At 39.6% G+C, this 20904-nt stretch overlaps 1 protein-coding gene across 1 annotated transcript; it reads right to left on the bottom strand.

The window, feature by feature from the left end:
* Positions 1-7189: 7189 nt before the first annotated feature.
* Positions 7190-16917, bottom strand: prpf3 (PRP3 pre-mRNA processing factor 3 homolog (yeast)). The gene is made up of 17 exons (XM_062992630.1): positions 16807-16917; positions 15113-15268; positions 14446-14576; positions 13992-14147; positions 13775-13855; positions 13177-13454; positions 12960-13078; positions 12049-12236; positions 11739-11905; positions 11540-11622; positions 10722-10865; positions 10238-10337; positions 9796-9909; positions 9338-9456; positions 9160-9237; positions 8092-8153; positions 7190-7811 (listed from the first exon to the last, which is right to left on the bottom strand). The coding sequence occupies exons 2-17, from the start codon at positions 15255-15257 to the stop codon at positions 7662-7664; spliced, it is 2115 nt and encodes a 704-aa protein (XP_062848700.1). The 5' UTR covers positions 15258-15268; positions 16807-16917; the 3' UTR covers positions 7190-7661.
* Between the last annotated feature and the right edge of the window lie 3987 nt (positions 16918-20904).

Raw genomic sequence — 20904 nt, 5'->3', positions numbered from 1 at the left:
CGCGAATACAAAAAGAACAACACAACAACATTAAGGAAAAACACGAATACAAAAAGGACAACACAACGAAATTAAGGAAACACGAATACAAAAGGACAACACAACGAAATTAAGGAAACACGAATACAAAAGGACAACACAACGAAATTAAGGAAACACGAATACAAAATGACAACACAACGAAATTAAGGAAACACGAATACAAAAGGACAACACAACGAAATGAAGGAAACACGAATACAAAAGGACAACACAACGAAATGAAGGAAACACGAATACAAAAGGACAACACAACGAAATTAAGGAAACATAAATACAAAATGACAACACAACGAAATTAAGGAAACACAAATACAAAATGACAACACAACGAAATTAAGGAAACACGAATACAAAATGACAACACAACGAAATTAAGGAAACACGAATACAAAATGACAACACAACGAAATTAAGGAAACACGAATACAAAAGAACAACACAACAACATTAAGGAAAAACACGAATACAAAAAGGACAACACAACGAAATTAAGGAAACACAAATACAAAAGGACAACACAACGAAATTAAGGAAACACGAATACAAAAGGACAACACAACGAAATTAAGGAAACACGAATACAAAATGACAACACAACGAAATTAAGGAAACACGAATACAAAAGAACAACACAACGAAATTAAGGAAACACAAATACAAAATGACAACACAACGAAATTAAGGAAACACGAATACAAAATGACAACACAACGAAATTAAGGAAACACGAATACAAAATGACAACACAACGAAATTAAGGAAACACGAATACAAAATGACAACACAACGAAATTAAGGAAACACGAATACAAAAGGACAACACAACGAAATTAAGGAAACACGAATACAAAAGAACAACACAACGAAATTAAGGAAACACGAATACAAAAGGACAACACAACGAAATTAAGGAAACACGAATACAAAATGACAACACAACGAAATTAAGGAAACACGAATACAAAAGGACAACACAACGAAATTAAGGAAACACGAATACAAAATGACAACACAACGAAATTAAGGAAACACGAATACAAAATGACAACACAACGAAATTAAGGAAACACGAATACAAAAGGACAACGCAACGAAATTAAGGAAACACAAATTCAAATCCTACAACGGAAATGCTCCCGGTCACTAGAGGGCACCTCTATCATTTTTTATCTGTATGAACATTGCAGCAAAGAAAGCAAGAAGCAGAGCAGCGTAGTGCAGAGAATCTGGATTCGGTTTAACTTTAATGTTCAGTGATATAATTCTTAATAAAATTGAGCTTTTGATAAATTTATTTCAAACCATTTTCATACAAACACATTAATGTTTCTCACCTACTACAAACTATTTTATATTAATTTTAAATAAAGATCAATAAATCTGATCATTTTATTTTGGAGATGAATTAATCTATGCAGGTCTCGTAATTTCATTTATTAGTATAAACCTCAATGTTTCCCATTTACTACAAACTTTTTTTAGTTACATTTTTAGTTATATTTTCTTTTAAATTTATAGTTAAGATAAAAAAATGTATGCTCATTGTACTGTACATCTGTATATGTATACATGACAAATAACGGATATATTACCTTATTTCATATAGGATAATTGTAAATTATAGAATTATTTGACATGATTACATTTATTAATGTAAACTATTTTATATATACACATACAGTACATACCCCTCACCTACAAACTTCTTTACATTATTAAATCATTTATTTTAATTTCTAGTTAAGATCAATAATTGTATGATAATTATATTTTACAGGTGTGTCCATTTGTGTATAAAAATGGTTTGACATTAATCTAGTTAAATAATACAAGATTTAGATGTATTTATTTATTTTTTTTATAAAAGAAATACATTTTTGTAATGCTTTGTACAAGGTTTGTAATAGGTGAAAGAAACCGATGTGTATATAAAAATTTGTTTGACATTAATACATCAAATTATATGACACTTTAATGGATTCCTTTTTCTGAAAAAAATGCACAAAATGTTATGAACACGACTCAGCTTTTCCATTAGTTTTTTTTTTAAAGTAAATAGACGTAATCTTAAAATTAAAATAAAATAGCTTTTTAAGTATGTTACCTATTTTCATGTGTAAGAATTCATAAAATAAGTCTTATGTGTTTTTTCAAGCACTTATTTAAACCAGAATGCCGAATGTCAAAAGAATGTTGAATATTAAACTAATGGGCATGAATACATACGCTTAAAATGCTTAATGATAACTAACTAATACATTGTAAATATACTGTTAAAAGGTTTATGACATTAAAACATGTTAAACTGTAAAAGCGTGGCACAGTCTGGTTAAAGCTCAAGTTAGTTGATTTTGCAATTATATTAAAACATTTGGCAAGCTAATTGCTGCCTGATGTTTAAAAAACAAAAAGGTGCTATACAATCAAACCACCGACACTAAAAAGCTCAATTTTATTAAGAATTATATCACTGAACATTAAAGTTAAACCGAATCCAGATTCTCTGCACTACGCTGCTCTGCTTCTTGCTTTCTTTGCTGCAATGTTCATACAGATAAAAAATGATAGAGGTGCCCTCTAGTGACCGGGAGCATTTCCGTTGTAGGATTTGAATTTGTGTTTCCTTAATTTCGTTGCGTTGTCCTTTTGTATTCGTGTTTCCTTAATTTCGTTGTGTTGTCATTTTGTATTCGTGTTTCCTTAATTTCGTTGTGTTGTCATTTTGTATTTGTGTTTCCTTAATTTCGTTGTGTTGTCCTTTTGTATTCGTGTTTCCTTAATTTCGTTGTGTTGTCCTTTTGTATTCGTGTTTCCTTAATTTCGTTGTGTTGTCCTTTTTGTATTCGTGTTTTTCCTTAATGTTGTTGTGTTGTTCTTTTTTTATTCGCGTTTTTCCCTAATGTTGTTGTGTTGTCAGCTTTTGTTTGTTTTGTAAATGTTATCGTGTTTTGACTCAGCGGGCCACCGTAGTAATGCACGGTCTCAAGTGGCTTATTGCTTTTATAAAACGGCGGTCTTCTTCTTCTTCCTCGGCCTTTGTCCCGTTCGGTTGCGGGGTCGGCTCTCGGCAGATCATGATCCGCATTGATTTGGCACAATTTTTACGCCGGATGCCCTTCCTGACACGACCCTCCCTATTTTATCCGGGCTTGGGAACGGCACTACAATGCACTGGTTTGTGCATGTAGCAGCTAGGTATCTATAGGACAATTCAGTGTTTCCAATTAGCCTGGTGGCATGTTTTTGAACTGTGGGAGGAAACCGGAGCACCCAGAGGAAACCCACGCGGACACGGGTAGAACATGCAGACTCCGCACAGAAAGGACCCGGACCGCCCCACCTGGGGATCGAACCCAGGACCTTCTTGCTGTGAGGCGACAGTACTACCCTCTAAGCCACCGTGCCGCCCTTTTATAAAACGGCGGTCAACATAAAATATAATAAAATACAACAATGTTCAATTTATAAATGTTTTTATTTACAAAAACACTTACAATAAAGCATTCTTCCACGAAATCAGGTAGTCCGTTAACAGTGTTGCTAGGCAACATGAGGGCGAACATAACATTAGCAATAAACATTCCTCCACAAACACTATTACACTATTTCTTGGACGAAACACCCGCTTGATTAGGATTAGTGTTCATATTAATCTGGACATTTCCATATATAGTACATGACTTAAAAAAGTGTTCAACCGAGTTTGTACTTTTTCTTTTCAGTGGCGTATTAATATGGAATGATGTGAGGTGGTCATAGGATTTTACAACGGCTTCGAACGTGGCTCAGCCAATCAGATATTAGGACCGGAACTGTCCGTTTTATAATGCTTTATTTTATTATGTAGTAAAACGACAGTTTAATTGTTCATATTTTTTAATTTTTTAATAAAAGTTGATTGTAGAGGGAAAAACATACAGAGAAGTGCAGCAAATGATAGGCTGCTCATCTAAAATGATCTCAAATGCCTTGAAGTGAAAACCAAAACCTGAAAGACGCAGAAGGAAGCTTGGAACTACTGTTCGAATGGATCGAAGAATAGCCAAAATGGCAAAGGTTCAGCCAGTGATCACCTCCAAAAAAAAAGATCAAGGAACATCTGAAGTTACCAGTGAGTACAGAAGATGATTAAGTGAAGCCAATTTACCAGCAAGAACTCCTTGCAAAGTCCCGTTGTTAAGAAAAAGACGTGTCCTGAATGGGTTCAAATTTGCCAAGGAACACATTGACTGGTCCAAAGAGAAATGGCTCAACATTTTGTGGACTGATGAAAGCAAAATTGTTCTTTTTGGGTCTAGTGGCCGTAGACAGTATTTCAGACGACCCCCGAGCACTGAATTCAAGCCAAAGTTCACTGTGAAGACAGTAAAGCATGGTGGTACAAAATGATGATATGGGGATGTTTTTCATACCATGGTTATCGCATACGAGGGATCATGGATCAGTTTAAATATATCAGAATACTTCAGGAGATCATGTTGCCCTATGTCGAAGAAGAAATGTCCTTAAAATGGGTGTTTCAACATGACAGTGACCCAAAACATCTTGGTTACAGATAAACAAGGCTGAGGTAATAGAGTGGCCAGCCCAATCCACTGTCTTCAGTCCCAGAGAGAACTTGTGGGCTGATATCTGAAACACGTTTTTTTGAGGCAAAACCCAAAATTGCAGAAGAATTGTGGAATGTAGTCTAATCATCCTGGACTGGAATACCTGTTCAGAGGTGCCAGAAGTTGGTCGACTCCATACAACACAGATCTCGGAAACAATTGTTATGTCACTAAATATTAGTTCAGTAATTTAAAGTAAAGTGAAACCTCAAACATTTTTTTTAGTTTATACATTTTTTGAGTTTTTAAAGAAAAATGCTGGCACTGCTATTATTTTGAACAGCCTAATATTCATTTTTCTTAACTTTCTGTAAAGGATTAACACAAACTGGCTAAATTTTGTTAATGTTTTGATTTAGAATTGAAAGTGTAATATTTTCAGTGCATTTGCATTCATGGAAATAAAAGTTATTATAATGATTTTGCGCTTTATTCACTATTTTAAAATCACTGCTATTTTTTTGAACACCACTGTACATATACAGGTGTACAGTACAATGAAATTCCTTCGCATATCCCAGCTTGTTTGTAAGCTGGGGTCAGAGCGCAGGGTCAGCCATTGTACGGCGCCCCTGGAGCAGAGAGGGTTAAGGGCCTTGCTCAAGGGCCCAACAGTGGCTGCATGGCAGAGCTGGGATTCGAACTCTCAACCTTTCAGTTGATAGCTTAAAGCCCTACCCACTAGGATACCACTGTCCCAAAACTGGATCTTTCAGTTGTTGTGATTTTGTCACGAAAACATACGTGAGACGTGACGAGGGGCAGTGAAAGTAGCAGCAGACACGTGTATTACTTATTTTATTCCTTCGTAGCAGTGAAAGCTGGAGAAGCAGACGCAAAACAAGAGACATTGCGTCGGCATTTAGCAGACGACTTTATCCAAAGCGACTAACATTACGGTTACAGTATACAGTCTGAAGGCCTTGTTCAAGGGCCATACAGCAGCAATTTGGCAGTGCCTGAATCAGCGATCTTCTAAATACTAGTTCAGTACCCTAACCACAAGGCTGTGGCTTGCCCCCAGCGACCCCAGAACAGCGATACAAAAAGTATTTAACATTTAGTCTGTGTTTTACATAACTGTACTTGATTACTGTTTTGATTTGCACACACCATCAGTCATCTGTCAGTTTGCCCTCACAAATAACTTTGAACATGGAGAGAGACCAGCTTTACCATCAATCATAAAATTAAGTAAAGCCTTCACACTAACAATTTAATTCAATTCTTCATCAGATAACATTTTATTTTAGGTGCAGCAGATCCAGAATAAAGATTGCCATTGGGGCTGATGTGCAATGAATAAAGAAGTACAATTAAACAATTGGGGAGATACAATAAGTGCAATCACAATTCACTATTTAAAAATGACATTACTTACAAGTAATTTACTTGTAACTTATATGATTTTCCCCCTTTGTAGATGCTTGATGTTTAAATTTGGCCCTAATTCTTAAGTTGCTCATTTATCCTGATTACTACTACAACTGAATGGCATTTCCCTTAATGACACGATGGAGTTGCTCCGAACTGAGGTAATGCTACACCAGGTTATATGTGACGCAAGCACGTGAGTGCGAGCCCTCCCGGAACCCACTCAGATTGTATTGCAGCACCTGCAGTTCGAAAAAAAGAGCCTTAACATGAGAGTCTATCAGAGCAATCCGGGGTGATTTTCAGTCAGACTGAAATTGCCCCAAAAGGGGCGGTACTGTACGGAACACAACTCGACGCTGATTGGACAGCTTTCGTCCTTTGGTGGTGCGTCACCTGATCGCCCTAAGGAACGAGCCGCCCCTGGTCAAGACAATGGTTCATGCAAGCCTCATTTAATGTTAGTCCATGGTTTCGTTTTGTCCTTGATGCCAATTTTAAAGCTAGCAGAAGCATATATCAGTCACCCTGCTGAAACTTGGTCCATGGTTTTGTGTCCTTGATGTCACTTTTAAAGCTAGCAGAAGCGTATATATATATCGGCGTGATTAAACTTTATCCTGGATCTAAATAAAATGTTTTGTTGTTCTTTCATTTCTGACAGAAGTGTAGGTTTCTGAATACTTTGCATTACACATACCGAAATAGTGGCAATTTAAATAATAGTGGAAATTATACTTTCTCAGTTTGGATATAATTGCACTCACCATGGTTTGCTGTAGTCCCAGAGCCTTACCAAACCTTACAGACTGATATATTTTTATTTATCGCTTCTCTGTGCATAAAGTGAGGCACAGCTTAAAGAATTTAATGTGAAGGAACTCCAATGGCCTGCATAAACAGCTGACATCAATCTCAATGGACAGCTTCGGTCAGTTATTTGTGGAAAGCCCTCCATATTAATGCTCATGATTTTGAGAGCTCATGGTCACGTATCAATATACCTTGATCCATAAAGTGTTAAACTGAAATAATATCCATAAAGTGTTAAACTGAAATAATATCCAACTGTTCAATTCAGTAAAACTTAATTGAGAATTATTAGCAAAATGACATATTAAGCCTATTGTTTTAATACAGGCACGGCATTGATTCAAATGCAATACAGTTTCCCCCTCCAAACTTTAATGACTGGGTGCAGTTGGTATCAGCTTTACAGCTCTGAAGAGACCAGCGAGTATCTTCAATCCACTTAATAAAAAAGAAGAAATTTACATTTTGGTTTGGAAACAAAAACCCTTGTCCACTGAATGATGGAGTTCAAGCCAGCAGCTTTTTGCACATCACAAGTCAAATCTGAGTCCACAGACTGTCCACAAATGGTTTAATGTGATCATGAGCAATTAGTCTGATATCCATTTAACAGCAGCAGTTCCGTTATTAAACTAGACCTGAACACACACGCCCGTCAACTTGCTGCACATGCTGGATTAAATCCAGCTCACTGAGCTCATCGGGATGTGATTATACCATGCAGTCTTAAATGTCTACTTTTCTTCAAAAGACCAAACATGACTGCCTGTCTCACTCGGATTGCATTGTTCTCTTTCATACTCCTCACTGATGTGATGGCCTCTAATCATCTGCAGTCTCCAGGACACTCTGACTCAATGCCAGATCCCAGTAGTGCTCTGTGCCGTGTTTCTTAAAGTGCTCACGTGCCATGTTCTCCGTCGGGCACTGCTTAAACTTTACCTCACCATAGCTGCGCTCCTTTGCCGTACCCTGCAGTGGGCAAGGAGATATTACAAGCATCAGTGGAGGGCAATCAACATGAGGAGAAACAAATGACACAAAATACTGTGGATTAAGAAAACTGGGTGGCCACAGTTATGAGATTAGAGACTGTCATGCAAAAAAGGACCCAGTCCTCTTCAGTCACGCTTTAAAGTACTGACTGTGGATTTTGGGTGTCTGAGATGTTTTGTTAATTAAGACCCATTAGGACTCAGAAATCAAGAACATTCCCAAACTGTCATGGCATACATGTCTGAATGCTACTTACCTCCCAAACGAGTGAGCACTTATTGTGCTTTCTCGATCCCTCATCGTCTGAGCCATGAATCTCTGGTGGGGAAACGAAAGACAAAATTTAGCATTAAAAGTCCAGAAAGCTGAATCATTTTTAAATCTGGTTCTGTCTCTGTAAGGTTCTGCCACTGGCAGGTGAAAAAGCAGCCGGTGACAATGCGACAGTCTACGGTGCTCATCAGCAATGGAATTGAAAACAACTACACTTGGAAGAAGGGGGGGGGGGGCTTTTAGGCAGATAGTGTCATTTAGGCAGATATAGTGTCATTAAAGATCTAAATTTCTGGCAAATCAGTTTGCAGGAGCACTTGAGACTGCCTTTCTTAGTACCTTTTTAGGCAGTCTCAAGTGCTCCTGCAAACTGATTTGCCAGAAATTTAGATCTTTAATGACACTATATCTGCCTAAAAGCTCTGTAACAACACTGCAGGCCTGTTTGCTTGTTTGTTAGAATTTTAACATGTTGTTTACACTTTGGTTACATTCATGACGGACACGGTAGTTACTCATTACACAAGGTTCATCACTTCTCAAGGTTATATCGAACACAGTCGTGGACAATTCAGTATCTCCAATTCACCTCACTTGCATGTCTTTGGACTGTGGGAGGAAACCGGAGCACCCGGAAAAAACCCACGCAGACACCGGGAGAACATGCAAACTCCACACAAAAAGGACCCGGATCCTGGGGATCGAACCCAGGACCTTCTTGCTGTGAGGCGACAGTGCCTGCAGGCCTGTAGAATAAACTCAAGATGTTTAATAGTGGAATATAGTGGATCAGGGGCCAATCAGCTTTCATGTTCCATTTCATGGGGCTGTGTTAAAATCAAGCATGTTTTAACTTTCTGAATAGCATAGTTCGATGTTTAATATTATCTTTTGAAACATCTCATAGTCATCCTTATTTTCTTTGTCTATTAGTTTAACCTACATTTATTTCAGCTTAAATCCCTTTAAAACATTAATTTGTGGTAATGTTGCTCACATTACCTTGTATGAACTTTATAAGAACTTTGAAAATCCCTCCCTTGAATCTTACCTTCCCTCTTTGAACTGGGCTCTTCCCATTTGATCCTGTTCAGCATCAGTCGCTTGAACTTTTTCTGCGATTTGGGTCCTGTAAGAGATGAAAAGCATGTGGACGTTTGGTATAGTATGCAACCAGGACGAGTTTTTAAGAGGATTCATTCTGTACTGCTTGTTTCTCTCTTACTCACCTCCCTCCACCACCACAATGTTGACGTCTCTGTGCAGAACCACGGTGCCCGTCAAATACAGTTGGTTTGCATTGGCCTCCACCTTGAACTTCTTGGCTGGGTTATGCAAGTTTCTGATTCTGATGGAAAATGCCATATAGTGGAATAGAGATAAAGTAAATACTATATCTGTAAAAATGTTTAACCAAAAACTCAATGGGATTTTATTACAACTGTTTCCAACTGATCCACCAATGTCGCAATATCGTATGAGATGCAATTCACAACCCCGACTCTCGCCACAGCTTTAATTTTTTGTCAGTCAATAAAGTGGTATATTGTCGTGGGTTTGGAAAGCCATTCATTTATCTGCCACTGAATCTTCTGAACCCATGCCATTGTAAAGCTTGTGTGACCGTGGACAGCGTCACTGATGGTTCAGAGACGGCTTATTTATAGCAGACCTAAAAACATATTACCTGTAGACAGAAATGTGAACACCCTGAGTCAGATCCTCCTTCAGCTTCTTTACTTTCTTCTCCTTCCTCTGTTCCGCTGTGAGTTTACGTGCTGCATTTGCCTCTTCGTGAGCCCTACAATCACGAGCATTGAACATTCAGGCCGTTGTTCCATAAGGCATGGCAATAAAAAACGTTTGGGTTGAGTGAAATTAACATTCATTTCTTTGGATCTTTCACATTTGTGCTGCCTCTAAACCTGCACTTCAGTGGTCCAGTCTGTCCTGTTAATACTGCTGTAGCTCAAAGGGGTTTATGGGGAGCCAAGGGAAAACCTACATTATCACAGTTAAAACATGCCTCCTTACAGACAGCACACATTTTCTATGATGTGGCATCATGCAACCCTGATGCTGATTTTTTTTCTTTCTTACAGCCAAAGTCAACATATGATAGAGCTTACTTTTGTCTCTTAGCCATCTGCGCTCTGACATGGGCCTCCACCTTCGTGGGATCTTGCACCGCCTCCGTGCCCAGGACACGCATCAGATTGGAGATACGTACTGCCAAACAAATGAGATCAATCAGATCAAAGCTTTTCACAGACTACAAATGCAAAATTAATAAACCGATCACATGAAAAAATACACAACATGGTCTATATGTTGAGTCCAGTTGTAGATAGACAGCCAACAGAAATAATTAGTTTGGGGAAGGCCATTTCTGTTTCAGCATGACTGTGCAGAATGAGGTTTATAAAGACATATTTTGACAGATGGCCTGCACAGAGCCATAACCTCAGGCCTACCAAAACCAAATACCTTTGGGACGAATTGGAACATCAATTGTGAAACAGGCCATCCTGTCCAACATCAATAATAAAACGTATTTTATTATCTATAGGACCATGTGTAATATTTCCAGCTTTCTTCTATATGCCGATTTACCTTTGGGCTCTGGTGGGGGCATGAGACCAAGCCGAACCTGCTCCTGCAACTCTTTCTGCTTCTCACGCCGCGTCTGTCTCCTCAGCTTCTTCTGCTCCTTCTTTGTCAGGTACACACCCAGCGTCACTGCTATATCACCGTCCACTAAGAGACATCAAAAAGAGGAAGACAAGAAGGGGTGAAATTTAAGAGATGAACATGTAGCACTTTCTAGTAGTATGGGACATGCCCTGATTAGAAGTTGTACTTTCACACCATGGCTGCTTTGATTACATATCAGCAGCTAAACATTGCTGAAGTCAGGATGCTTATCAATTCTACACATAGCCCCCCCCCCCATCTTCAAATCTAGTAATTTCCAATTCCTAATTGCAAATCCGCTGCTGACCACACAAACTCTGATCTGATCATAGAGAGCCTGATCACCACATACCCCATGACGTGTCCAATCTGCAGCTGTTCATATAACCAGCCATATGGAGAGCCACGCTAAGCTCCATGTGACCCTCCAACTTATGCAGGCGCTCATTTTCAGTACACTGAGGGATATGTTAGCTGGAATGCTAGCAGGTTGTGTCACCTCATCCCATTGGTTTGAATGGCCTATGGATAGGTGTGTTAGCTAAGTAAAAGAAAACTGCAGTGACATAATCACTGTCTAAGTAGTGTGTTTAAATAATCTGCCTCACAAGTTTTATGTCTTACAAGAATCCTCTCTACTTAGGCAGCCTCCTAGGTAGGCAGTAGCCAGCAGGCAGCTCACTAGGTTTTCAGAAGGACCCACTGTAGCCTTTAACCCTATACCTGTCAGTTTGTACCTGGAGGTGCCATTTGGGCTGGGTGCTCCACCAAATTAGTGATCCCATGGAACTCCATATTGTCAAACACCATATTATCAAAGCTGGAAAACAGACAGAGACAGTATCAGTGTAACATGAAACTGATGTGAATCCTCGTGAGTCACTAAATTCATAGCTATGTTCAAAAAGACTGGATGTTGTAGATGTAGGATCTTACAATTCTGTGCTGTTAAGCAGGATAAAAGAGTCCCACCACTCCATGTTAGGCACCTCGTCCTCACCAAGCTCTTTCTTAGGGGCAATCAGAGCTAGTTTGGTCGAGGCTTGGATACCAGTCTTTTTAGCTGCCTGCGCAATTTCCATCTGCAACCTCTCCAACTGAGCCTGAAGCCAAAAAACAAGCAAACAATAAAAAAAATGTTATCTGCTTTTACTAAACCAGGAATCGAATATCAAAAAATCAAAAACACTCAAACTGCTGAATTGAATTATTTGAGTACGATGTCTGGACTTGAGGTTTAGCTTACTTTTGTGCGTATCCTCTGAGCTATCTTCTCAAATCGGCCTTTATCGTGGAACCTGAAGCCTCTTCTTTGTCTTTGCGGTGGTGGCACGGCCATTCTGGGGTCGAAGAACGACGTGGACTCAAGGTCGTCTGAAGGCTTTTCCTTAAGCTGCAGCTTGAACTGCTCTCGTTTTACTGCTCTGATGTTAGCTAAAGAAAGTCAGAAAAGACGGGATAATGTTAGAAATGGGACTTTGAAGGGTTACTAAGCAAATCACTAATGCAGGCACTTCAACCAGAAAGCAAAGATTGAAACTGTACAGCGGCAATGAAGCCACATCAACCTGCCAGATTGATAACACCACCTGGGATACAAACTCGAGGAATACAGATCTTAAAAAGCAACAGAAGAGTCTTTCTTTGATTAGCACAATTGGTGAAAAAGGTTATTTTAATTCCTTTTCATCTGCTGATGCCTGATTTGAACTTTAAGAGTGAGTGTTCAGACTGCCAAATTGAGACTCACCCACCCTCGATGCTCATGTGCCAGCTCTGTTTAAAAAAAATCAACCCAAAATTAATCAAGATCTGTTTCCAGTGCATAGCAGAACTCTGTGGTTCCTTAGACAGTTTTGTAAGCTCAGTGCTTACAAAAAGGTTCATTAGTTTTTGTTCTGTGACTAAGTACAATTCAAACTAAATGGGCCATTGTAGCTTACCCATTAAGGTATAGAGCTATTGATCGAAAGGTTGCTGGATCAAGATTCTCAACAAAGTTGCCATTTTTGGGCCCCTGAGCAAGGCCCCTAACCCCCTAGTCACAATTGTAAGTCGCTTTGAATAAAAGTCTGCTTTAAATGTACATGCTGTAAATGTAAGTGCTCTATCAGACTTGTCCATCAGTATAGACAAGTTTGCATATATGTGTGTTACCTTTCAGCGTGGGCATGCGATGTGTGAGCTCCACTTCCTTGCCGCTAGCGTCGACAGTCCTGCCAAGCTCATCCAGAATGAGTGGTGTTGGCTTTGACAGATCACGAATGTCCACTTTGCTGTAAAAACACACACAGCATAGACATCAGATGTACCACCTTTTTTTTAATCAATATTACATGCGACTGTGTGTATGCTGATTTTTTAGTCCACTCACGGTGGTGCAATGCCCATGGCATGAAGGTTGGCAAGTGCCACCAGGTTTTGTGAGCCAGTATTGTTCAGAGCTCCCAGGATGTCTGGTTTCTGGGTCAGTGTGGATTGGATCTTGGCTTGAAGCTCAGCAGCCTTGCGCGCCTTCTCGATGGCATCGTTCATAAAGCTGGCGGCCTGAGAGGGGCCGATGGACTGGCCCAAGCCTGCAGCGCCAACTCCGGAAAGGAGAGGACGCACACCAGGAGCCACAGGCTGGGAAGGACCCGAGGGTAATCTGGGCTGAAGAGATGATGAAGTAGGGTTAGTGGCAGAAACAAAAAATGACAATGAAATGTACAATGTACTTTACAAGCATAACCATAAATATAATAATGCACCCACTTGTGTCACCAAGTATGTAATAACATTTTACTTTGTGCAAATGTTTCATTTTATTTGCTTTATTTTTGTGCTCCTAACACTGTTTTAGTTCATAACTGTTTTTTGACCATTAGTAAGTTCAGTAAACAAAACCAAACCAGCTGGACCTTGGTTCCTTTACAGTATTGTATCAACTTGTAATTGCTAAATCCACAACAACTGTTTGTAAGGGTGCCTACCGATGCAACAGGAGCAACAAAACTTAGCTGCTTCTTCCTCTCCTCAATCTGGCGTGTGGCTGCTTCCATCATCTGCTTAATCTACAGAAAAAAAAAGAACATTTATTTTGAGACTGAGAAAAAAGTAAGCACACTGCTGCATAATAATGAATTGTACGATCTTCTGTATACGATTACAAGAACCATCATGACATGCAACTTTAACCCTGGTGTGTACCTGCATCTTGGTGAGCATGCCGGGACTTTCCATAGGAGGTCCGGGTAGAACTTCTGGCTCATCAACCTCTTCAAATCGAGGCACTCTTCTCTTTTTTACTGCAGATTCATCCCCCTCTCCAGCCCTTGGTGGCTCTACCTCATCTCCAAAAACTTCCTGCATAAAGAAAGAAAGATACAGGAAACTATACCCTTAAAGCACAAACCACCCAACACCAAAGGCCTAAGGCCTAACAAAATCCAGAAAATACACTGTTTATTTTCAGACATTTACTACAAATTGCAGCAGTTACAGAGATCAGGGCTGGGATTCCATTTGGTTTATAATCCTGAAAATAAGTTTGAAGAGAGATTAAATTACTCTGGGTTTATACCACGAAAATGCTTGTCAACAAGTCTGCTGTATCCATCTATGCAACAAAGTATTCACTTTAAGGTTGTGGGTTCAAACAAACCTTTAGTTCTCTCTTCCGGTTTTTCTCGGTTGTGCCTTTACTCCCCCGAGAGTTCTTGCTTTCATCCAGGGCCTCAAACAGACGCTCCACAAAACTACTTGCCGAATCATCCAGAAAAGGCCTGAGCTGCTCTGAAACAACACACAAACAATCCAATTGTAATAAAAACACATTTATCAGTTTCTGATCATATTAACAAACAGAAAACAGGTGTAGGTGTTCTGGCAAAACAAACTAAAAAAAAGTTTATCAAATGTGTAACAGTGGCAGCTTAGTATTATTAATCTAGTAGCTGAAAAGGCTGCTTTAACAAAAGTATTTTGCAAGCATTTTTCACTGCAGACTTGACACGTTTTACATGATACACTGCAAACCTGCTCTCTGCTGGCTGTGCCACTTGTTGACACTGAGCATCAATCTTAAAAACAATCCACAATACTGTCTGAAATGCACTTTTATATGAAATATATTTTAGTAAACCAGAAACGCTCTGGAGACGTGAGAAGATTTGAAAAATAACTTCTGTGATATTATATAGCACCTGTAATAAAGCATTATGGGTCCTTGCAAAATGTTTTAACTGAACATGTCTCTAGTAAATGGAAATGCCTAATTTAGTGTTTAACCACAATTGATTTCAAAATGAACAAACCCCTAATTGAGATACCTGTTGTCTTCTGTTTGTCCAGGCCTTTTCCCACGCAGTGCAAAGCTGCAATGACCACAGTGGGTTCGGAAAAGCCCAGCACCTTCTTTACAGTGCGTTCCACCCAGGGCCGCAGCTCCTCCACCTCTCGCTTGGGCAGAGACATGCTGAAGAGAACTGGATTCCACACAAACAAAAATATTGCGGGTTTAGCAATGTAGTATAAAAGGAATCAAATTTAAACATTGAACAATATCTGGTGTCTGTCCAAACAGCACAGGGGTTAAACAAACAAAACTGATGTGTCATTGATTTGGTTATAGCACTATGGAAGAGTTGCACATGGTTAATTTGTTCACAGGCACATTAAAAATGTATTTGTAAGACAAAGACAATTATACAATAGTTGTAAACTTCAGTCTGAGTGTCTTCGGCCCAAGAACCTAACCTAACCTAACCCAAAAATGTGTGCTATATGGTTTTGGTTACATCTCCAACATCTCAAATGTATCAATTTTTAAAATGTATCATTTTTAAAAGGCGTTCAGGAAAAGAATAACGACTGACCCCTCAAATTAAAGCCTTTTTAGGCATAACACTAAAACAAATCCGCTTATACTTAAAACTGCACCAACCAGCCAAGACAAGAATCCACAAGACATCTAAAAGTTTCCTGTGATATCTGGTACCACCAGGTCTTCGTTAACAAACATCGTCTGTACCGTGGCACTGTTTATGTACCGATTAATAGGTGCAGTCAAACTAGACCAATTTATATGGGCACAGGAAAGTCTCCAGATATGTAGACAAGAGAATTAGCTATGAGCCATGTCAAAATTAGATGATATTATAGACCTTAATACACCAAATTAGCAAATTTTGGTGTATGTTTTGTCCGGATAAATATAATAATATAAGTATGAAAGAACTCTGTGCAATAAATAAATAAATAAAGATGAATTAAGAGGCAAAAGCATCCAATACGTGAGTGTTTATCCAGAGGGCTTCATTGCTGCATGGCAGTCTCTAGGCACATAGTAATGTAAAGCTCGCTTGACTGTAAACAGTGTCATTCAGGCTTTAGCAGTTCGGAAATGTACGACTGATTTGTTTTGTTGAGCTCTTTGAATTGCTTCTTAGGATTCAGATACGTTTCCTCAGAAAAATAGATGGCAGTTTGTCCATTTACTGAATACTATGGGCAATCAAATTGACCCTTTTTACATGGGCCCAAGAAATTAGGGCATAAAGTACAAGGAGGTTCCAGAAGGTTCTACACCAGCAAACTATTGATCTAAGCTAGCAAGGACAAATATTTTGCCAGGATATTTTCAGAAAATCCACAATAAATGTGTATAAACCTCGACAAAACTTCCAACTGTCTCTGACACGTCAATGCTAACAGATGTGATTGTGTTAGGTAAAAACATCCGATAAATAATGTGAATATTCATTGAATAAATGTTTGTTATTTTATCTCTACAATTAATGAGGGCTGATTTTTTAAAACTAGCAGAACTAGTAAGGCATTAGGAGTCTTTGCATGTTGTTTATAAATATTAAATAATAAAACACAACGAAGCTCTGCTAATCGTCTCTGTAACTTATAATGAATCTGAAATGTTTGACTTTATCACACAGTTGCTAATTTAACCCTAAGCTAGCACGTTAGCCAGCTAGCTACTGCTAAAATGAACGGATTCGGAGGAACTTACCGGCTAATTCCGCTCACAGTCTAACTCGTAACAAAATGCTTCTTTTACAAATTTAAACTCTGTAAACAGATAAATGGTTTTAATCCAGAAACGTAACAAAAAATGAAGAAACTCAGTGAGAGAAGTTTCTGGCTCGAGCGCTCAGATAAACGTTGCGTTGATGTGAAGTTTAAACCTGGAAACGGAAACCAGCGACCGGATCCGCGCGACGCCAATGAGCCGCCGATTACGTCACTGCTGCCCTCTGTTGTACCGGAGCTGAGGGTCACGTCTAAGCCTCTTTTCCAGGTCAGGGTCGCGGTGGGTTTGGCGCCACACAAGGCGCTGTGCATGAACACCACATGAACAGAAAGAGATAAAACTGTTTCACCTCTTGCATGTATGTGTGTGTGTGTGTGTGTGTGTGTGTGTGTGTGTGTGTGATTGAGGAGGGCCCATCTCAGTCCACCCATCCTCACCACTTTCTACAGAGGCACAATAGAGTGTTTTAACCAGCAGCATCTCCCTCTGGTATTAGAGTTGTAACATCTCAGAAAAAAAGGCCTTGAGGAGAGTGGTTAGGGCAGCAGAAAAGACCATAGGGGCCAGACTCCCACCTATTGAGGATCTGGCTCAAAAGCACCTCTTGTCGAAAGTCTGGAGCATCATAAGTGACTCCGCTCACCCTTGTCACAGACTGTTTACCCTTTTGCCCTCGGGTAAAAGGTACTGTAGTAGTCTACGCTACAGCACGGACCGTTTTAGAAGTAGTTTCTACCCGACTGCCATCAGACTTCTGAACAGAACAAATTAACCCAAATCTAACAAATATTTCATCTATGGGTATAACATGTGCAATATCCTATTATCTTAACATGCTGTAACGAAATGTGCAATAACAAAATGTGCAATAATTATCATTATGTATAACCACTGTGAATTTTTCTGCATGTGCAATACTTAACTACAGTGTGCAATTTTCGTAATGTCAGTATTATTATTATTAAACTTTTAATGTACCTTTTTAATCCTACATATTTTTCTTCATTACTATTTTATATATATGTTATATTTTAAACCTGCAGTGTTTTAAACGTGAACCAATGCACGTAATTTCGTTTTTTCTGTACACTTTGGTGTACAGTAAAATGACAATAAAGTAAATCTTAAATCTTGAATGTTGTGTGTGTGGTTTTTTTTTGGAGTGGGGCTTCCAGAGTAACCTGAGGACATACATGCAGACACAGAGAGAACATGCAAAATTTCTCACAGTTAACAAAATCCACACTCGAACCCAGAGCCTTAGCTACCCCAATAGTCCACCAGCTGAACCACTTGCACTTTAAGCTTCATTAAGGACAGTGGTAGCCTAGTGCAGAGAACTTTCTTTCAAGCAACCCACATTTTGTTCATGATTTTTACTGTGACCCAGGCAACACAAACAATGTATTTAAAAAAAAAACACAAAATAAAATATATACGTAATTAATGAAATCGGTGGCAATCTGGTCCCACTGTGGATTACAAGGTGTAATGTAAAATATTGTGTTCAAGTTCATTTTGTGTTTCTGTGCTTGTTAAAATTGACTTATTTAATTATTATTATAATTTCTCTCCGCCACCCATTTTTTGGCTCGCGACCCTCCAGGGTTTGAGAAACCCTGGTCTAGTGGGTGGAACGTAGGGCCATCAGTTGAAAAGTTGACAGTTTAAATCCTGGCTCTTTCCATGCAGACACTGTTGGGCCCTTAAGCAAGACCCTCTTGGCCTCAGGGGTGCTGTACAATGGCTGGCCCTGTGCACTGCCCCCAGCTTCCAAATGAGCTGGGATAGGTGGAAAAAAATTGTTGTACTGTACACGTGTATATGTGAGTATGACAAATAAAGGCATGTAGTGAAGCTGATCCACATTCTACATGGGTTTTTTGAGGTGAGAAGAAGACCAGTGCTAAGAAAATGCATACAGATATGAGAAGAACATACAAAACCTCTCAGTACTATTACTAACATTTATGTCTAGGTCAGGGTCGCGTTATGTCTGATGCTATACAGGGAATTAATGCCATTCTGGACATAACCACACATTAAATTACATGGTCAATCCACTTAACATTTTAGGTATTTAACAGACACAATGCAATGCAAAAAGGGGCCCAACAGTGGCAGCTTGGTGGGGTTTAAACCATCACCATCCAAATACTAGGCCAGTACTTTAACCAGTGAGCTACCATCACCCTAGAATTAATTTTATACACCTCACACGTCAATTCAGTGATTAGGAAATGTCCACATACTTTTGACCTATTTGCCTGAACATAGAACCAGTATGATCAAGCAGCACATTTCATTATTCATTTCTTCCCCTCCATCTCTTCCTCTCTCTAATGTGGGTCATGTAGCTGTAGTATTTGAGCCTGAGGTGATACTGAATGTGCTCCCAATTGGGGGAGATTTTACACCCCCTTTCCCCTAGTCCCATTTCTCCTTAAATCTCTGTTACGACTGTACGACACAAATGTAGTGTGAACCCACAACTGTCTGTCTGTGGTGCTCATCTGCAGTAACTGCATGTCTAGTACCTCTCAGTCGGATGTGTTTGTTGTTGTGGGGCAGGGTTTTATTCACCCATCTGCACCCTTCCCCCAACTGCAACTCTTGTGTGTATGTGTGTGTCTAATAGTTTTTTTCCAGTGAGAACGCTCAGCTGTATTACATGTGCTTGTAAAAGTATGATGGGACGCTGCAGTTATGCAAAAGTCGCACGTGTGAAGTGCACAAATGTTGAAAACTGAGGCTTTCTGCATTCGCCTTGGTTCTGGCACAGAGTCCGCACGCTGAACTTGATGACCTGTGATGTAACCCAGCCACGCCGACTTGAGTGTGTGTGTGTGTGTGTGTGTTTGTAAGAATGCAACTTTCCATACATGTGCAATCTGTTTATAATATCAGGCACAGGAAGCACACGGGCTGTGTTTCAATCCTGTTTTGGCTGTGTCTGAAATAAACTTCTTTGGTTGAAAGTCACAACTTGCAGTATGACATCTAACTCATAAAGATCAGACAACCCACCCAGGAGGTCACAAAAGATCCCAGTACATGCAATGCATTACTGACCAGACACACTCATGTTGCCTGTAATAAACAGCACTTATGTATGGTACTGTTTGAATCAACCATGTGATAATTGAAATTTTTTACCATCTCTTTATTCTGGTCAGGGTCACGGTGGGTCCGGCTTCCATGGAGTCACCAGGTGCAATTCAGTAACACAACCCAAACAGGACTAGATCTATCTAAAATTAAAAACTTGACTGGACTGCACAGTAATTATATAATGAATGATTTGTCATTAATTTAGTGACAAGTTTGGGGAAGGCCCTTACTTTGCCTGTGCACAAAGCAAGATTCATAGTTTGACAAAACTGGTGCAAAGGAACTTCAGTGGTTTGCACAGAGCCCTGACCTCAACTGAACCCACCTTCAAGCAAAACTGGAAAGTCAACCACAAAAATGCTGTTTTTTTTCAATAAAGTACCACAGACTCTGTTAAAAATCTGTTGAAAGGCCTTTCAAGACAAAAAAATATGTTTTTGAAATAGGATGTCCAACAAGTTCAAGACCCTAAAAATAAATATAACCACCTGCATTCTCCTACTTTCCCAGCTAACTTCAGTATCTAACCATTCTAGAGACGGGAGGGAGGGAAGGGGAGGCAGTGGAATAAGGTCTGCCAAAAACTGCATAGAGGGGGAGGGGTAGTTGTGAGTGTGTGTGGGGAGTAGGAAGGATGGTGGATGGTGCAATGCTGTCCTGTTCGGCTAATGGTGTGTCCCCGGGTCACATGCTTAGTACATGTGGTGTGTCGGTGGGTGTGTCTACTATAGTAACCTGACATGCAGCATGGCATTAAAACAACACTCACACACACACACGATTACATATGCTTTAAATCATTTCTTTAACTGTTCTTTTTCTGTGACTACAGCATTTTTATCATCCAAGTCAGGGTAGCAATGGGTCAGGTTCCCAGGAATCAGGGGGTCAATGCAGTAACACGCCCCAGACAGGACGCCAAGCCCATCGTGTCTGTATGTACACACCTACCCGACCGATAGAACC

Source organism: Trichomycterus rosablanca, chromosome 3, assembly GCF_030014385.1.
Source record: "Trichomycterus rosablanca isolate fTriRos1 chromosome 3, fTriRos1.hap1, whole genome shotgun sequence".
Taxonomy (NCBI): Eukaryota; Metazoa; Chordata; class Actinopteri; order Siluriformes; family Trichomycteridae; genus Trichomycterus; species Trichomycterus rosablanca.
The sequence above is the reverse complement of the archived record's forward strand: the minus strand, read 5'-3'. Positions and strand labels throughout refer to the sequence as shown.

Coding starts and splice junctions, on each gene's coding strand:
- prpf3 (XM_062992630.1), bottom strand. CDS start 15,257: ATGTCTCTGCCCAAGCGAGAGGTGGAGGAGCTGCGGCCCTGGGTGGAA. Junction 14,148..14,445: donor ACCGGAAGAGAGAACTAAAG/GTTTGTTTGAAC, acceptor TTCTTTATGCAG/GAAGTTTTTGGAGATGAGGT. Junction 10,866..11,539: donor AGCCCAAATGGCACCTCCAG/GTACAAACTGAC, acceptor GATGTCTCTTAG/TGGACGGTGATATAGCAGTG.